General features: G+C 37.4%; 1 protein-coding gene across 8 annotated transcripts in view; it reads right to left on the bottom strand.

Annotated features, from left to right (window-relative positions):
- Window positions 1–17,657, bottom strand: part of plch2a (phospholipase C, eta 2a) — a 160,336-nt gene that overhangs the window by 16,889 nt on the left and 125,790 nt on the right. For all 8 annotated transcript variants that reach the window (XM_065247805.1, XM_065247804.2, XM_065247809.2 and 5 more), the window contains 9 exons: window positions 15,728–15,971; window positions 14,537–14,666; window positions 9,507–9,677; window positions 7,544–7,637; window positions 5,214–5,417; window positions 5,008–5,128; window positions 4,612–4,783; window positions 2,754–2,861; window positions 2,130–2,285 (listed from right to left, as the gene is read on the bottom strand). In XM_065247805.1, the coding sequence (XP_065103877.1) occupies window positions 2,130–2,285; window positions 2,754–2,861; window positions 4,612–4,783; window positions 5,008–5,128; window positions 5,214–5,417; window positions 7,544–7,637; window positions 9,507–9,677; window positions 14,537–14,666; window positions 15,728–15,971 (1,400 nt within the window). The remainder of the gene's footprint in view (window positions 1–2,129; window positions 2,286–2,753; window positions 2,862–4,611; window positions 4,784–5,007; window positions 5,129–5,213; window positions 5,418–7,543; window positions 7,638–9,506; window positions 9,678–14,536; window positions 14,667–15,727; window positions 15,972–17,657) is intronic.

Here is a 17,657-nt window from a genome sequence, read left to right as displayed (position 1 = left end):
AACTTCTACTCAAGTCACTTTTTTGATAGAGCACTTGTACTTTTACTCAAGTCTGGGTCCCTAGTACTTTATACATCTCTGTTGAGGGGTGAGATTTAGTCTTTAACAGACCTTCACTAGGTGGCAGTAGAAACCAATTCATAGTTTTCTTGCTCTATTGACATAGGAGTGTGATGATATATTATCTCAACACAACATTAACATACAGTATTGACCATTCACTTATCCACAAGAAAATCTGTGCAGGATGCAACAACAGGTCCTAATGAAATAACAAATGTTAGCCTATCATTGACATGAGCAAATCAAGTCTGTCTGAAGGGTTATAATAACAACTCAATGATGACTGGTTACAATCTAAACATGAAGCAAATCTTTACAAAATGCGCAAAAAATAAAATAACAAATGCGAATTTGGTGCGTTTCCATCAAATTGTTCGAGTGAATGATGGTGGTAACCAACAGTAAATAAAACAAGGCTCGCTTGGAAAATGGAGACAGGACTGCCCATTTGGGTAAGTTATACATTTACTAGCAGTGCAACTTGTAATTGCCAAACTGAATGTTGTGCACAAAAGAAGGAATGCAGCATTTTTGATGCATGCACTATAATCAATGGCATTACGACCACCACATCGAGTCCCATATATGGGAAAGCCAACAATGACCGATACAGCTAGATGATCTGTCACGTGGGTTTAATGTTAACTATGTAAGAATTTATTCAACAAATGCATTTCCATCTTCCATTAGTCTCATTTAGATTAAAAACCACCTCAAGCAAGCATAAAAACTTTTTTGCGAATTATGAGATTTATTCAATCTCTTCAAAATGCGCATAGAATCATTGTGATGGAAACCCAGCTATTGACTAAATGATGTTGGCTGTTCAGAGGAAATAAAAGTGCAGACTTTGACCCTTTAAAGTGATCTTGTCTTTAATCATGGACTGTTAATGGCATCTGCTAAAGGCAGGGTACCTGATTTGATCCAGAATTTTTTTTAGTTATGCTAGTTGAAAGTCTCCTCACATCCTAATAGCAATCACTATGTTAAGTTATTTAAATGTATTTGTATAAATATACAGTATGTCATCTGTGAAAGGCGTAGGACCAAAAAATGTTCAACAAACAACTCGGACTGAATGCAATAATGGGCACATGTAATTTTTGCTCCTCTTCTGTGAACGTGTTTTGCATGCCCTGTTCACGTCATCCGTGCATTCACATCCGCGGCCTGTTTTATTTAACTGAGCATTACATTCACAAGTCTTATGCATATTACAACGATTTACGATTAACGAAGAATAATAGTTAACTTTAGGATTGTTAATATTCTGTAATACATCTTGATGACGTATGCAGCCTACAATGCGGCTTAGGGAGGCTGTAGCCTTTTGATTGAGAAATGGAAAGAGCGAGAAACTTTCCTGCTGATTTGACAACCTGCACAGGAGCCCCAAATGAAAGACATTTTTTTGAAGCAAAAACAACAAAAACTGAATTAACATGCTTTTCCACGAGATGGAAGGCAAAGGGTCTCAAATGGTTGTTGCAGTGTTTCTTTTGGAAAGGTAGGTATGTGATATGATTGTACTTTGATGGATTCAGATAGTCTACTTTGATGAAACATTGTGTTGCTTATGTAGTAGTGTGTGTACCTTTATTAGCGTAATGATATTTATGGTTTCAAAATTACAAACAAACTACGACGTCTACACATCCGAAAACGTGATCTAATTCCGATTTGTTATTTTGGTAATGTTATTCACTTTTTACTGCAAAGTTTTCTCACTGGTGAATGAGACATAAATGAGCTTCTGGTCGTGTTCATGTGTTTTGAGGAGGCGTGGCTTTGGATGTGGATTTAAATGGTGGGATGGTGATTTCTGCGCTAGACGCTTAAAGTTAGGATTTTTCAAAATCTGATACCTTGGTTTAAAACACACGGGTCAGACCTGAAATAACCAGCTACACACATCTGTACAAAGCCGCAATGAACCTCTTCAATGCATTTGCTAAAAAGCACAAAAAATGATGAATACCACATATATTTCAGCATGAAATGTATGAAAAGATGCAGTAGTGTGATGCGAGGTACAGTATGTGTACAGTATGTGTAAAGTGTACCTTCATGGCTGATTTCTCATGAGGATTTGCTGCAGGCGGCAGACCTGTAATGGTAAAGCTGTCTGGATCCTCTCGGTCTCGGATCTTCGACTCCTTCATCAGGTTATCTAATTTCTTCTTGGCAACATTCTCCGCCTGCTTTCGGTTCATAGACGTCTGGAGACGGAGAGACAAGTCAATCTCAAGGGCGCTTGGATCTCAAGGGTAGACGGACTTCATTAAATAAGTGTTGCAATAGCAGAGCTTTTTACAGAGGACACGAAGGTGGAAAGCATTCATCAAAATATATGGGTCATTTGAGGTTTTAAGCCCTTGACCTGATTTTACACGCAGAAAAATTCATGACAAATGTCTGCTTCTTTTATGTTTGCTTTAAGCACTTAGGAGAGAAAGACCTTTATCCAAAATGTATGAGAGTCTTTCACATATACACAGAATAGATGACACTGAACTTACTGCACAGCTAAAATACAGTAACATGACGGAGTTAAAATACACTAAACATGAGTGCATCTGCGTTATATTTCACCACAAAACCAAAAGAGAAGTTACATTATGAGGCATATAAATTGTAAAGTATGCCAAGTGGGTATATGTTATATGGTACGTATAAACATCACTTACATCTCCATTCATGAGCTTACAATCGTCCTCCATCTCATCTGCACTGTCCTCATCAGACACGTCCCCCTCTTCTGCGTTCTCATCGATGTTTGGGGGCAGTTTTTTACCCTATGATAGCAAAACAAACGATAAAAACAAATATTTCACTGCATGAATTTGCTTAAAAATCCATCGAGCTAAAAAGACTGCAAAGAAAAGCAGACGAGATACAGATCACAACATTCACGTGCTTTGATTTTACATCGACATCAATGTGAACTTAAACAGTGACAGAAGCCTGTGACACATCCAGAGAAATCAATAGCGGTGATCGATCAGAAGACTTTAAGCCTATTCTGGTGACAATGATCTGTATGCTAATTAAACAAATGACTAACATGGTTTAGGCTCATCTTTGTCTTTCTATAATCTGTTAGTATTATTGGCTGCTGTTTTATTAGCACTCACTATAATAACATAGAGTTGTCTGTACTTCACACAGGTTTATAATCTTTACTGACTGATGTATGTTTTTCACTGTATGCTGTACTGTATATTGTATATCCATCAGTATTCAGTTGTTCATTGGTAAGAAAAGAGCATTGCTGATGCAGTGTATTTTCTGCGATCTGTAGCCTGTGCCCATCGGTTTGTCGATAACATCGGCTGGCCCAGACTTCAGTCTCTAGAACGTCTGTCTGACTTCCAATTATTACACAAAGTCGCCCGTTTGCCAGGCCGCTCCATCTACCGTTCAATTCGCTTTATTAAAAGTACAAGAGGGGCTGGACAACAGCAAAAACATCTCATGTCATTAAAACTCGGCTCTTCTACTGCTCTGAGATAAGGAAAATATATCCTCCAAATCTCACATGTAAAACAAGATGCATTGATTCTTATACCGACTGCACAATTTTCAAAGTAGTCGGATCACGGATGTTTTCACACTGCATGACTAAGGCTATGTTTACATTAATGCGTTTATCCTTTAAAACGCATTACTTTTGCTATGTTCATTTACACTACACCACCATTTCCGACCCTCATAAATGGATTTGTTCGCAAACGCTGCAGACCCTGTTTTAGTTTGAGAACTCAGACGTTGAACTGTAGTGTAAATGAACGTACATGTAGTCGTATGTAAACGAACAACTGGTTTAAACGTGACAGCGCATCATTTTCAAAGTAAAAAATATTTTTATTCATGTAAATGGAGGTTTGCAACAGAGGTTTTTCCAAAAATAGTAAACATCTACCAACCAGCTATTATAAACGCTATATCAGATTAGTTTTTAACATGTATCCTTATAGATAATGTCTGTTTTACATTTATGTTGGAGTATTGTTGGAGTTTGAATATTGTTGTAATGTTGTTTATGTTTTGTTTAAATTTAGTTAGCTTATTACGAAAGATAGACTGTAATTTTAAATGCCATATAGGGCGTTGTAAAGGTCAATATGAAGGGAGAATTGTAATAGGTCAGACATTATTTTCGAGTTTAAGTTTCGTTTGCTACTTTAAAATGAATTTCGTTTCATATAATTTGTCTCTTAATTTTAATCTATGTTTTGTTGATAAGTTTTGTGAATATAAATTGATAAAAATAAAAACAATAAAATCAACGTCATCTTAATATTTAATGCTCGTTTAGCCGATTGCGCTTTGTGCTATTTCTGTGTTGCTAGCGGAGGACTTGCACGGACAATAAACAAACAACTTTTAGATGTCAGTGTTATAGAAATAACTCTGATGAACTCATACTTTTAAATGGTATCCAGTCACATGCAGCTGAACTGATGTGTATTTAAATGAAATCTGACCATAGATCACAGTACAGCTGCACAGATTCAGTAGTGTGGATGTAAATATGATGATCACCTTGACAAGTATTTTTCCTTTAAGTTCTTCAGGTGAAGGCAGAAGTTCAGATGCATCTGTAGAGACGGAGGAGATGTCCAGTTTATCCCCCAACACTTCGGTCAGATACTGAGCCATCTTCTTCTGCTGAGGGACACTGCAGTGGTTCTCAATGGACAGAATCACCGGATATCTGGACACATGGAGAGCCCAGCATGATCATCTGAAGATTTGTTCAGCTCATAAATATGTAAATAATATAACAGCTCATATCTCTCTTTCCCTGTTGGAGGTGTAAAAACTATATTTCTGATGCATGACACCGGCTTTTAACACCTGCAGGTGCTGCTTTTGTGAATTAGTTTCCGAGTAAAATGTTTCTTGACAAAATCCATTATATTCGCCCTAATCTCTTACTGGTTTTTGATGAAGGCATATTTGTTGATGGTCTCGATCACATCTTTAAAAAGGATTTTGGACGTCAAAGTGTAGCCATGATGTACAATTGGTTCTCCATCTGGTCCATCCCAGCAGTCCACTAAAGGACGATAACAAATATGTTTGACTTACAATCGATTGAGTTTCTTTATCAGCAGATACTAAAGACAGGTCACACATCTCACCCTCCACACATCTACATCCAGACTGAAGAACCCAGGAGTACATATCCACCCGAGACTGAGACATCAGCTGATCACCCATCAGATATGTGTTATGAGACGAAGCAATGAAGTAATTATTGAGAGGTTGTGTCATGTCCTGGTTCACTTCATAGTGTTCAGGGTTGAAGATGTCTCCAGCAGGACTCCGCATGTAATTCGTAAAACCTGTGCGGTTATAAATGAGTTAGATTTTCTCAAACGGCAAGAAAATAAATTTATCTGGCCAAAAATATGTTTTAAATATATGCTAAATACGTTTTGAAGACAGTAAAGCTTAATTTAATATACTTTTGAATTTTGAAAATATATGAGAATATATTTCAAAATATATTTTACGCGGATGTGTTAAAAACAACACATTAGTGTTGATTCTGGGACAACACATCTCTGTGTTATTATTGAAACAACACATTTTGTGTTACTTTTAACACAACTTGTGTTTTATTTTTACACAAAATGACACATAATGCGTTAAAATTACAAATAATGTGTTAAAAGCTTAACACAAAAGATGTGTAAAAAATTAACACATCCTTTTGTAAGAGTGCAGGGGTAACATATACATTTCTAATTTTACAACACATATGGCAAAAATATATTTTTCCTGGCCAAAATATATAGGTTTGTAAAAAAAGTGATAAAATATAAGTATATTTTTGCAGTTGAAATTCATTTAAATATTTAATTTTAATCTTTTCAATCCTGTTATGTTTACAGATTTGTTTTTCTTCCAATGCAACATGAATATAAATACATTATTAATTTTTTTATATATTTCAAAATATACAAAAAACGTCAAACAATATATTGGTTATTTTAGTACATATATTTTTGCCCATTTTTTATAATATATTTAAAATATTATTTGAAAATATATATATGATATTTATATTATATACAGTACAGGCCAAAAGTTTTGACACACTCACTCGTTCTTTATTTATATTTTTTTCCAGATAACAGAATAATAATAAACTCGTCTAAACTATGGAATAACACAAATGCAACTTTGGGAATTATGTTGGTGACCAGAAGCATCCAAAATAAATCAAAACACTGTTATATTTTATTATCTGAAGTGCAGTCACCCTTTGGCTAGAAATTGCAAAACCATACTTGTGTCATTTTATAAAGTAGCTTTTTGAATTTTAAAGAATATTGAAGGACTTCACATTTAATCCGGGCTCTTATTGGCTGCTTTTTCTTTAATATTGTTCAACATTCAAGTCATCTATTTCAAAAATAATATTGTAAAATACAATTTTAGTTTTTTAATAACAGAAAGTAATCTGTTTGGCACAGCTATATTTTTGTCTACAAATGTAATTTCAAGCAATGAACAATACATCATCAGATTAAATGATTTTTAAGATCATAGTTAAAGTCGCAATGAAATTGAAATGAAAAACTATATATGTATTTTTAATAGTGTGGTATTATTAACAAATGACTTATCTGTGAGCTTCATTATTTTTTAAAAATTCGTGTGTGCTCATAATCTTTAATCAAAAATGCAAATCTCCTCCCCTCCTCAAAACGATCTCTCTTCACTTCCGGTCAAAAGTATGGCAGGTGGGCGGGGTCCGGGAGAAGATCGCAGTGATTAGCAATTAGCAACACGACCCAACTTCAAACGATCCAATCAGATCTCGATGGACAAATTCAAATCCAGCCCTGCCTTATTTCATCTCAAAAGCCGTTTCATTCGGATATACGTCACCACGGGGAAAATAAGGCAATCGCTATTTCCGTTTCATGGCGACTTTAACATTATAGTCAAGTGTGTCCAAACTTTTTGCCTGTACTGTATATATATATATATATATATATATATATATATATAAAATATTTTTGCAGTATGTGATTCAATATATTCATTCTGTTTACCGTAGTATGCCTGTAAGATGTAAAACTGAACGCTATGCAGATTTAATCATGATTAAATGATTGACTCATGGACAAAGTAGAATTAGAAATCAATTAGTTGTTACATTTCACAGGGTTACGATGAATCAAACCCATAGGAAAGAGAAATGATAAAGTAGATCTACTTAATATCTCACCTGTTTTCCAAGACAGCATTGAGATTAAAAAATGAAACAGATACTTTTATGTAGATGTCCTGCTCCTCAAACATCACCGTGTGCAATATCAGAGGTATCATTATATACAAGAGCATGAGTTTTGATCTCCACACCTCTATAATCTACCTTTTGTCTGATAAATCTAATGAAACTAGCACTGAAGAATCCCTCTATGATAATCAAGGAAGCTTTGAAGAAGCCTCATACCGTCTATACCCAGGACACCCAGTGTCTGGTTCTCAGGACAAGGCTCAAACTTGGACACAATCTCGATGCAGTGCTCTTTTGTGACATTGGTCATCTGAAACACAAGATAACAGTAATCATAATAGCGTCACATTAAAACATTCACATCCAATCATACACTGAAATCTGACCGCCAACAGCACCGATGGTTAAATGGACTGACGAGTCAATGAGATTCCAATCTGTGTTAATCACTAAAATAATCTAGCAGTGGATGCTGGGATTACTGTCGGCTGTCATTACTGTATCATCAACTCTGTTGGCTGCTACTGGTTCGCTTTCATTTATTCTCAGGACTAATATAGGTGTGTGTTGAAGGCCACTTCTTCATTTTCTTCCTGCTTGAGATAAATGAGACTGGAGTGGTGTAAAGGTCATTCTGAAGCACAACGTTAGATTGAGATGTTCATTTCCTCAGCTATGATGGGAGAATTCACAGTGGACTTTAATTTCAACGTTTTAACTGCGTGCTGATGTTTCAGTGAACATGCTCTTTCTAATGGGGTTTTAATGAACGCCTGAAACGTTGTTTCAGAATAACACCACTTGAATCAAACAACATAAGAAGTTTTCATTTGCCATTTAAAGTAATAAGGACGTTTTCCACTGGAGGTGATTTTGCAAATGAGGTTACAGTACTTAGATTAATGAACATCACTGCAACAGAATACAAACAATAATTACTGTTTCATTGTAAACATTCAAACTTATTAAGGTACTGTATGTTAGGGGTAGAATCATTTTAAGTAACAGTTTTAAAGGGGACAGAGAATGAAAAACCATTGAATAATGGTAGTCTACCTGCATTCACGAACATACAAAAAGTGCTAGACATGCTAAACATCTCAGTCTCATAGAAATTCCTCTTTTAGAAATGTCAGCCAGAAAACGGCCCAATCTGAAAAACTGATGCTTATGACATCACAGGCATCTCACTGCCCCTCCACTTTAAAATAATTGAATAAATTTTTTGAGTGGCAGCAAAGTCAGCCAATCAGTAATGAGATTGCAAGTTAAGCCAGTAGGGGGAGCCAAATAGGTGCAAAACCACTTGTTTAAAATCCCCCACCCTAATAGAGCTATCTGAGAGAGGTTTTTAGGAAGCTTCTAAGGCATTACAGACCCAAACAAAAAAATTTTTTTTGTCTACATGTCACATCACAGAACAAGGATAAATACCCCGTTCAATCATTCTATGTCACCTTTAAACACATTTGCACAATCAAAGTTAGTCAATTTAATCCATCCCACTTTATTTATGGCAAAATGTTGTACACATAAGCTGTATATCTAGATTTGCAACCCAAACAGCAGACGACTCCTGGCCGAATCCGTGCCAAAGCAGCTCTGGTACGGATCCAGTGCAGAGTCATCTGCTGTCTGGGTGTGCAATAAAATAAAAATGAATTAGAAATTAAAATTTAAAAATATCTAAAATAAAAGAATTGAATTAAATGATTCCCTACAAACATGGTTTACTGCTGTTAATGAATAATAAAGGTGTTGAGGTCTTTATTAAACCCACAGCAGTGTATCAGTGGAAATGTTAGATGCTGGTAAAAAGATTTCAATACTGGTTTCTAGCAGGTGAAAAAACCTCTTCATGGGCAGACAACTTATCCACTGCAGCCTAAGTGATCACAAAGCATTTTCCTGAAATCTGATTCTGTGGTTAAGTCTGTTAATACAGTGGTTTATTAGGTTAGGTGGTCTTATAAATATCCTTATCCATGTAATTGTCTCAGTGTTCAGACCGCTGAACACAAATCTTATAAAGCTATCCTGAGTGAAGCCTCATTGAATTTGGTGCAGATCTGGTGTTGGAGAAATGGCCTGTGGTCATGTTAGCATGGAAAGGTCATGTGGTATTTTCATCAGGCTTGATATGATGATTCCTTTCAGTAGATGCTGGGTTTTACCTCACCTTTTGTTCAGTCTCCAGGAAGCGAATGAGGTCATCGTTATCCAGGTGGTCTTTATGATTGCTGTAGGTGAGCATCAGCAGGTATAAGTCTCGTCGTGTTGACATCATCTTATAAAACGAACAAAACTCCTCGAATCCCAGCGTGCCCTGATTATCATCAGTGTCTGCCTCCTGAAGATCACAAACACACACATGTACATGTAAACTAGAAGCTTTGCTGAAACAACAATAACAACAACACAAAACAATGTCATTACTGTTTCACTATAAACCATCATGTAGACACCATTGTTTGTATGATTGTGAAAACACAGGACAGGTATTCAAGAGGTTGCTGGTTGGAGCCCTGCAAGAAAAGCGCAATATACCAGCTTATTACACGGCTCTCTGGAATGCTTGATTCTGATTGGTCAGTTGAGACATTTGCAGGTTCGTTCTTTTCGAATAATAACCGCTCCAAAATAATAATGCATAGCCGGTACTACTTTTACGAGAAAGATCGCTCCGCGCCAATAAAGATTACTGTTTGTTTGGCGCCATCTTGTGACAAACACTGGACAACCACGACAAGACACAGAGAGCTTACTGAGACTGAACTTGACAAAATAGAGCATGACAGCTACGAAGCCAACACACAAAAAAATACAGAATGGGCATTAAAACTTCTCAAAGACTGGCTAAAAGAGAAAAAAATGGAGACAGACAAGTATGAAGCAGAGGATCTTAATAAGGTATACGATCATTTTATGCATCTGTGCAAAGTTTCGCGGAAGGATAAATAATGTTAATTTAAAACAAATATGCCAATAAAATGTTTCAAATTCATATTCATGTCCAGTTTTTTTTCTTATGTGACAAGTAGCCGTGTAATAAGCGGGATAATGTAGAGTCAGCCGGTAGTTATCGGGAAATAAGCCCCTTCAGTGTGATACAAGACCCTCCGCTTCGCGTCGGGTCCTGATCACACTGTCGGGGCTTATTTCCCGATAACTACCGGCTGACTCTACATTATCCCTTACATAATTTTGCTCTTAAAAAAGACACTAAGGACCAGATTTACTAAACGCAAATCCAAAAGGGATTGGTAATATCTGCTTTTGGGAGCTTTTCCATTAGTACCACCTCGGTTGGGGTTCCAAGCGACCCGAGCTGATACCAAACGTGATGTGAAAACAATGTAGATCACTGATTGGTCTGACAGAATTGACCCTAGCAGCGTCTCGAGCAAACATGTTGTCGTCTGTACCCTTTTAGTGATGAAAAACATCCACATTTTGAGAATCAGGGACACCATAACAGTTTTTATCCAGACTTGCAGTTGGTGGCAAAACATTCGCGACGAGCACGTCAGCATTATATAAGCTTTAAAGCTTCAATGAGGCTCAGCGGAGCGCCGTCGAATGACGCCATGGGTGTTTGAACAGAAATTGTCATGTGAGACAGAGGTAGTGATAAACGCGATGTGCAAACATCTATTTGTGGAGGCCAATTTTAAGTTTGTGGCGGACTGAGAAATAAATCTCACTTGTATGATGTCACAGCAGTAGGCAGCGCAAATATAACGACACGCCTATATTCCCTCCCACTACGAAGTGATACTAAACTCGATGGAAAAGCTAACCACGCCAAAGTGAGGTGAGCTGACCCGACCCAAACTAAACTAAACCGTGGGGTACTATGCAATGGAAAAGCACCATAAGAGCAGCACAAATTAGTTCAGGGTCGCAAATAAGCTGAGCTGATGAGGTGCAGGTGATCTACTAACACCTGATGCACCTGAGTTCAGCACCACACACATCTCAGCCAAAATTTGAGGTGTGTAATCCCAGCTAACGAAGCCAAAGTTCACTGAAAAGAACTGGAGGATAAAAAATGAAAGTTCTCCGGCGATTCATGATAATGACAGATTACACAAACTAAAATAACACTGTTTAGAGATTCGTGAAACAAGCTTGCCTAGGATATCTGCTTGTTATAGCTGCTGTAAATGCAACAAGAACTGCATATTTACACATTAAATTGCAAAAGTATTTATAAAGGGAAATCTACAATACTAGTCAATTCCATTCAAGGTAAATGATTTGCACGAGTACTGCAGTGCACAAGCAAATTAATAATATAACAATTGATATCTTTCAGTGATGTGCACTAATATAGGTATAGTTAACAATATACGCTTAATGTTAAAGCGTGAACAAAGTTGTACTGAAAACAACACCTCGGACAGATTATGTCTCCTCCATTGAAACTGCTGGCTGATTCTCAATACATACACTACAAAATGGTGTAGAGTAATAGGATTTTGGAATGCAACTAAAGTGTGCGCTTAATGACCAATTACTTTATAACCACAACAGACAAGAAAACCTCTACTGTTTGAAATGATTGTGCAATAAAATTGATCGGCTTTTCTCACGTCTTATTCTAACCTCTCTCTCTATTAGTCACTGATCATGAGCTATTGTACGGCCGAGGATAAACACAAGCTCTTAATAAGCAGGAGAAACGACTCATTCCTACAGTCACAATTACACCCCTGCCAGGCTGTGTGAATTCAACACCCCAGAAACAACAGAGCTGCATATCTCCCACCAGCTCGAAACAACAGAAAACTGATTTCTCAGCTCGCTGAATCTCAGCTCAAAGATGATGCTGAGTCAAATGTGCTTATACAGGCAGGCCTGCAGTTAGGATGTAATAAACCCTGTGCTAAACGGCTGAGGATTGAAGCTTTATGGTGAGAAGCGTGAAACCAGGTCAGAAAGACTGGAGATGCTCACAGCGTGAAGAGCCGAATTCCCTCATCTCTCATTCACACTCAAACAATCACATATTATTATTAAACACACACACATTTACATATACAACAAATACATAAATATGCATATAATAATAAGGTGAAATCAGGTGGCATGTGTTGTGTCTAATATAGCTGAATTCACCGTGGTGTACATGTATGACTGTAAGTCTCTTCTAGTGTGTTTATGCTAAAGCATCATTGTGCTTTATTACTGCCTTCATCATGTGAATGTGAAATATTGGACACCTCATGGAGTCAGCAGTCAGTGACATTCCCATAAAGTAGTATAGTGTAATTGCACAGTGTTTATTACATCATTTTAAAAGATTTTCATTATTTTATTTAACCTCAAATTTTTATTAAAAAAATGAAGAATTGTGTGTTGCTATATGCGGTGAGGTTGTTCTGTATAGTTGCTCAGAGTTAAGAAATGTCTGATATTTTAGATATCACTAAAGCAAAAAAATGCAGAAAGTGTATCACACAGAGAATCACACAGTTTACTAAATGGAGAAGTCAGAGCCAAAGGTTTCAGATGAGAAATCCTCTCCCATCACACACTGTTGTTTGAGATCAGAGCCAGATTGCCCTCATGTGGTTACTGTGTCTTACACTAAATGCCATCTGTGTCCCTTTACAGCAGATGGGGTGGACGCTGATCAAGTGTGAAGCTTAGAGACCTACAAACAACTAAGGTGAGTGAAGTCACACACGCACGCACACACAAACCATAAATACGCCAAGGCATTGGCTACCTGATACTAATAAACCATGACATTAATGAATCAAACAGATTTAAGGTCAGCACACCCTTCGGTTCCTCAACAGTTTTAGCCAATCTGAAGGAATTACTTTACATTGTTTACTCGCAGACCTACGCAATGTCCAAAATCTTTTGGTTAACTACAAACTGGTAAACATTTTCGGCAAATTACATTTTAACATGTTTCTGTTAGTGTGAGTGTCTTCATTCTCCATGAATTCTCCAAGAAATTGCCCCATTGTGGAACGAATAAAGGTTTATCTTGTCTCTCATCACGTCACATCTCGTTTAGTCTCGTCACGTCAAGTCTAATCTCATCACATCTCATCATGTCTCATCACATCTCATCACGTCACATCACATCTTGTCCCATCTCATCACTTCATATCTCATCTCATCACATCACATCTTGCCTTGTCTCATCACATCTCATCTCGCAAGGTCTCGTCTCATCATAACGTCACATCATGTGTAGTCACGTCACATTTCATCACATCTCGTCTCATCACGTCACATCACATCTCATCTCGCCTCATGCCATCACATCTCACCTCGTTTCATCACATCTCGCCTCGTCTCAACACATCTCATAATATCTCATCACGTCTCGCAAGGTCTCATGTCATCATAACGTCACATCATGTCTAGTCACGTCACATTACATCTCATCACGTCACGTCTCGTCTCATCACATCTCATCTCATCTCATCTCATAACATCTCATCACGTCTCGCAAGGTCTCGTCTCATCATAACGTCACATCATGTCTTGTCACGTCATGTCTCATCCCATCACCTCTCATCTCATTACTTCTTGTCCCGTCTCATCCCTTCACGTCTCATCACATCTGATCTCATAACATTTCATCACGTATTGTAAGGTCTCATCTCATAACATCTCATCACATATCATTATGTCTCTTCCCGTCACCTCTCGTCACGTCTCATCACATCATGTTATGTCACATCTCATCACGTCTCACCTCGTCTCATCACATCTCATCACAACTCATTTCATAACATATCATCATGTCTCGTAAGGTCTCGTCTCATCACATCTCATCACGTCACGTCATGTCTCATCACATCTCCTCTCATCTCATCTCATTACGTCAAATCTCATCTCGTAACGTCACATCTCTTCAAGCAATATCTTATCTCATCAAGTCACATCTTGTCACGTCTCATCTCATCACATCTCGTAAGGTCTCATCTTAAAACGTCTCATTTCATAACGTCTCATCACATCTCATCACGTCCCATAATGTCTCGTCATGTCTCATCTTGTGTTGTCTCATCATATCTCATCTCATAACATCTCATCTTATCACATCTCGTCTGGTCTCATCTCATAACGTTTCATCTCGTCATGTCTCATCGCATCTCATCACATCACACATCTCGTCACACCACATCTGATATCAATGTCCATCAGTTCAGTTAATGATGTACTGTAGAGGTCACGTACCTTAAACATCTGCTTGACCTTCTGCCTGGGCAGGTTAACATTGAGTTTGTGGAGGAGCTGTAGGACTTCACTGATGCTGAGACTGCCATCTCCATTCTTATCAGCCTCTGTGAAGGTCTGCTTTAACCATCTGATGAACGGAGTTAAGATCACACAACAATGCAGCCTCACATTCATACTAATGTTCTCCATCAGGACTGTTCAGTAATGAGTGCAAACCAAAAAGCTCCACATGACAACATCACAAGCTTCGATTTAAAGCAACAAGATATTAAACATTTTTTATGAGATAGTAAATATCCCATGAGGCATTGCAAATTAAGTCATCAATCCATAAACAATATCATATATAGAAAAAAATATTTGACTTTACTGGCAATCGTTCATGTTAGTGATCACTGGCGAGCGCTTTTTGTGCTTTCTATGTTTCCATGGTTACAGAAAGACTTCTCCGATTGGTGTAAATCTCTCAAGCTTATGGGTAGTTATAAATTTTCACTGGGGATTTGAAATTAGATCGTAAAGACTCGAGGTTTTCACAGAAGCATATATCATTGCTTAACCTCAGTGCTCACAGTCGGTCTGTCTCGCAACGTTTGCGCACAGTTGTTAAACATCCATTTCTCTCGGCAGAAAATGAATGAATGGGATTGTATATCTGGAACCCTACTGTACAGCAAGAGTGAAGTTAAAACTAAACATTTATACTGTTACCTTGATGTGTTAAGTTAAGAAAACGTCAATAATAGTTTTCGATACCACTATAATAAGGTTATATTTGTTAACATTAGTAAATGCATTGGCTAACATGAACAAACAATGAGCAATATACTTAAACAACATTTTAACTGTATCCTTAAAATAACAATAATAATAAGATTAATTTGTTTAATAGTTATTAAAACATAAATCTATAATTTATGGACATTTAAGCACCGTTCAGACCGCAGGCGACTAGCAGTTGCAGAGCGACATGATCTCATTCATTTCAGTTAAAGCTTGTTTATGACCGTAATGAAAGAAACGGGCGACACAGCGTGCTGGTGGTCTGAATGGGGCTACGCCGAAGAGATTTTACTATAACACACCCTTCACTCTTATGGTAAAAACTTCACATAAATGTGCTGTACAGTACGTGCATCTGACACATCAGCATTATCATCACCATCAGTCTTTGGACCGTAAGGATATTGATCACGAGTACGCTGACGTTTAGCCAGACTGTCTTCATCGCTGATGCCGGCCATTAGATATTTCAGACCAGTGATCCAGGTGCGAGCCTCTTCTCCAGTACCTGACACCAGGTCAAGAGACTCCATGTGCTCGCCGTAGTAGATGCTGAAGCAGCAGTTGGGATCGAAGCTGCCGTCTGCATATCTCTGAAAGATCTCAGACTGCTTTCCCTCACACACTTCCTGGATGGAGTCGATTGAGACTGAGAGAAGAAATGCAAAACATTTACTGTAGGCTATAATCCAGCGCTCTTCATTAACAATCTACATCTACAGATGCATGTAATAAAGTCTCTGAAGAACAGATTTAGAAATGTGAGAGCAGATGGCTACTTCAAATTAAACACTCTCTACTGCCAATTGACATCCTTTCATTCATCTATTAGACAAATCATCTACAGCTATAACACATGTCATACTCATTCATATCCATGCGTTTAACTCAAATGAATCATGTTTGTTTATGACAATAAGACAAAATGTGTTTCAAACAGAAATAAACCAAACTTTAAGCAATCTTTACTGTAGAAATGTATTAACAATTACAAAATTATATCAAGCATTTATCAACATACATACATGTTGTTTAGCAGTTATACGTATAATGAGGTATAAGCTGTTTTTGGAAGTTGTAAATTCTTCAAAATATATCATTATAATCAAAATAATTCTGTTTGGTGGGGTTGGGTGGATTCATTTGCCTGAAAGTAATGTCAATGTGTCTCTTTAGTTTTAACTTCTAAATAGAAGCCTGACATTTTCTAACAGTTTTTTTAGGATTTTTTGATTGTCTGCATCTGTGCATCTATATAAAACATGAATATAAACAACATCAAATGTGTCATTTCTAGTCGAATTCTTCTGATGAATCTCACACGAAATCAACCCATGTGTGATATAAAGACTATAATAAAATCAGTTCAATGAGTTGACTTAAGAAGCGTGTGATGAATTCCTCAGGTTGCAATGAGATGTCAGGGCTCTGACTTTTAACCCTCTCGTGACCTCTGTCATTTAGATGATGATAGATATGATTCATCATCTGTGCCACTAAAGTCATCTTGCACCGGTAAGATGTAAAGTTAATAACTTCTGAAAGTTAAACACATTCTCATGTGATGGAGGACTGTGTTTCATTTATTACTATCACATTTGTGACTGTCTATTAGAGCCGTGGTTCTGAAACTGAGGGACCCTGTAATGGTGCCAGGGGGGCCCCGGTTTTATAAAATAAATGAATTAATCATAAATTCTGTGTAATTAAATCTCAGAAAAATAACCAACAGCACCAAATTAGATAATTTAATATGTTTTGTTTCATTCAAATTTTAAGTTTAAGAATGTTTTATGTCATAAATTTTCTTTGGGGGGCCGTGAAAGGATGCACCGTATACAAGTGGGCCGCCCGCTGAAAAAGTAGGAGAACCACTGTGTTAGCAGGCGTGCACACCAAGGCGTTTACGTATGTTTTTAATTGTTTCCAATGGAAGCGCTGCGCTTTTCAAAAAAAGCCAGCAGCTGGCGAGTTTTGTCTGCGCTGAGTGCTGAAAAATATTCAACTTTGGTAAAAAGCTCAGCTCGTCAATATCACGTTTCACTTGGCCGTCCAATCACAGTGGAAGAGGAGAAGGATAAATATCACAACAACCAACCGGTGCACAGTTCAACAACTGATAAACAAAGCAGAAGTATCACAGCAACCAAAGCTGGCAGTCGGCATCCGCCTAGCATTTTCAGCCGCGCTTAAAAGCTTTGGTGTGCACTAGAGCAATAAAATACATTTACAGTAGTAGCCTACATTAAACCAAATCTAACAGACATAATCAATTAATGTGTTTGTTCTGTGAATCTTTTTAAGATGCGTTTAATTTCTTTATTGTTTCTGAGAG

Source organism: Paramisgurnus dabryanus, chromosome 11, assembly GCF_030506205.2.
Source record: "Paramisgurnus dabryanus chromosome 11, PD_genome_1.1, whole genome shotgun sequence".
Lineage (NCBI taxonomy): Eukaryota > Metazoa > Chordata > Actinopteri > Cypriniformes > Cobitidae > Paramisgurnus > Paramisgurnus dabryanus.
This window is presented reverse-complemented; position numbering and strand designations above follow the sequence as displayed.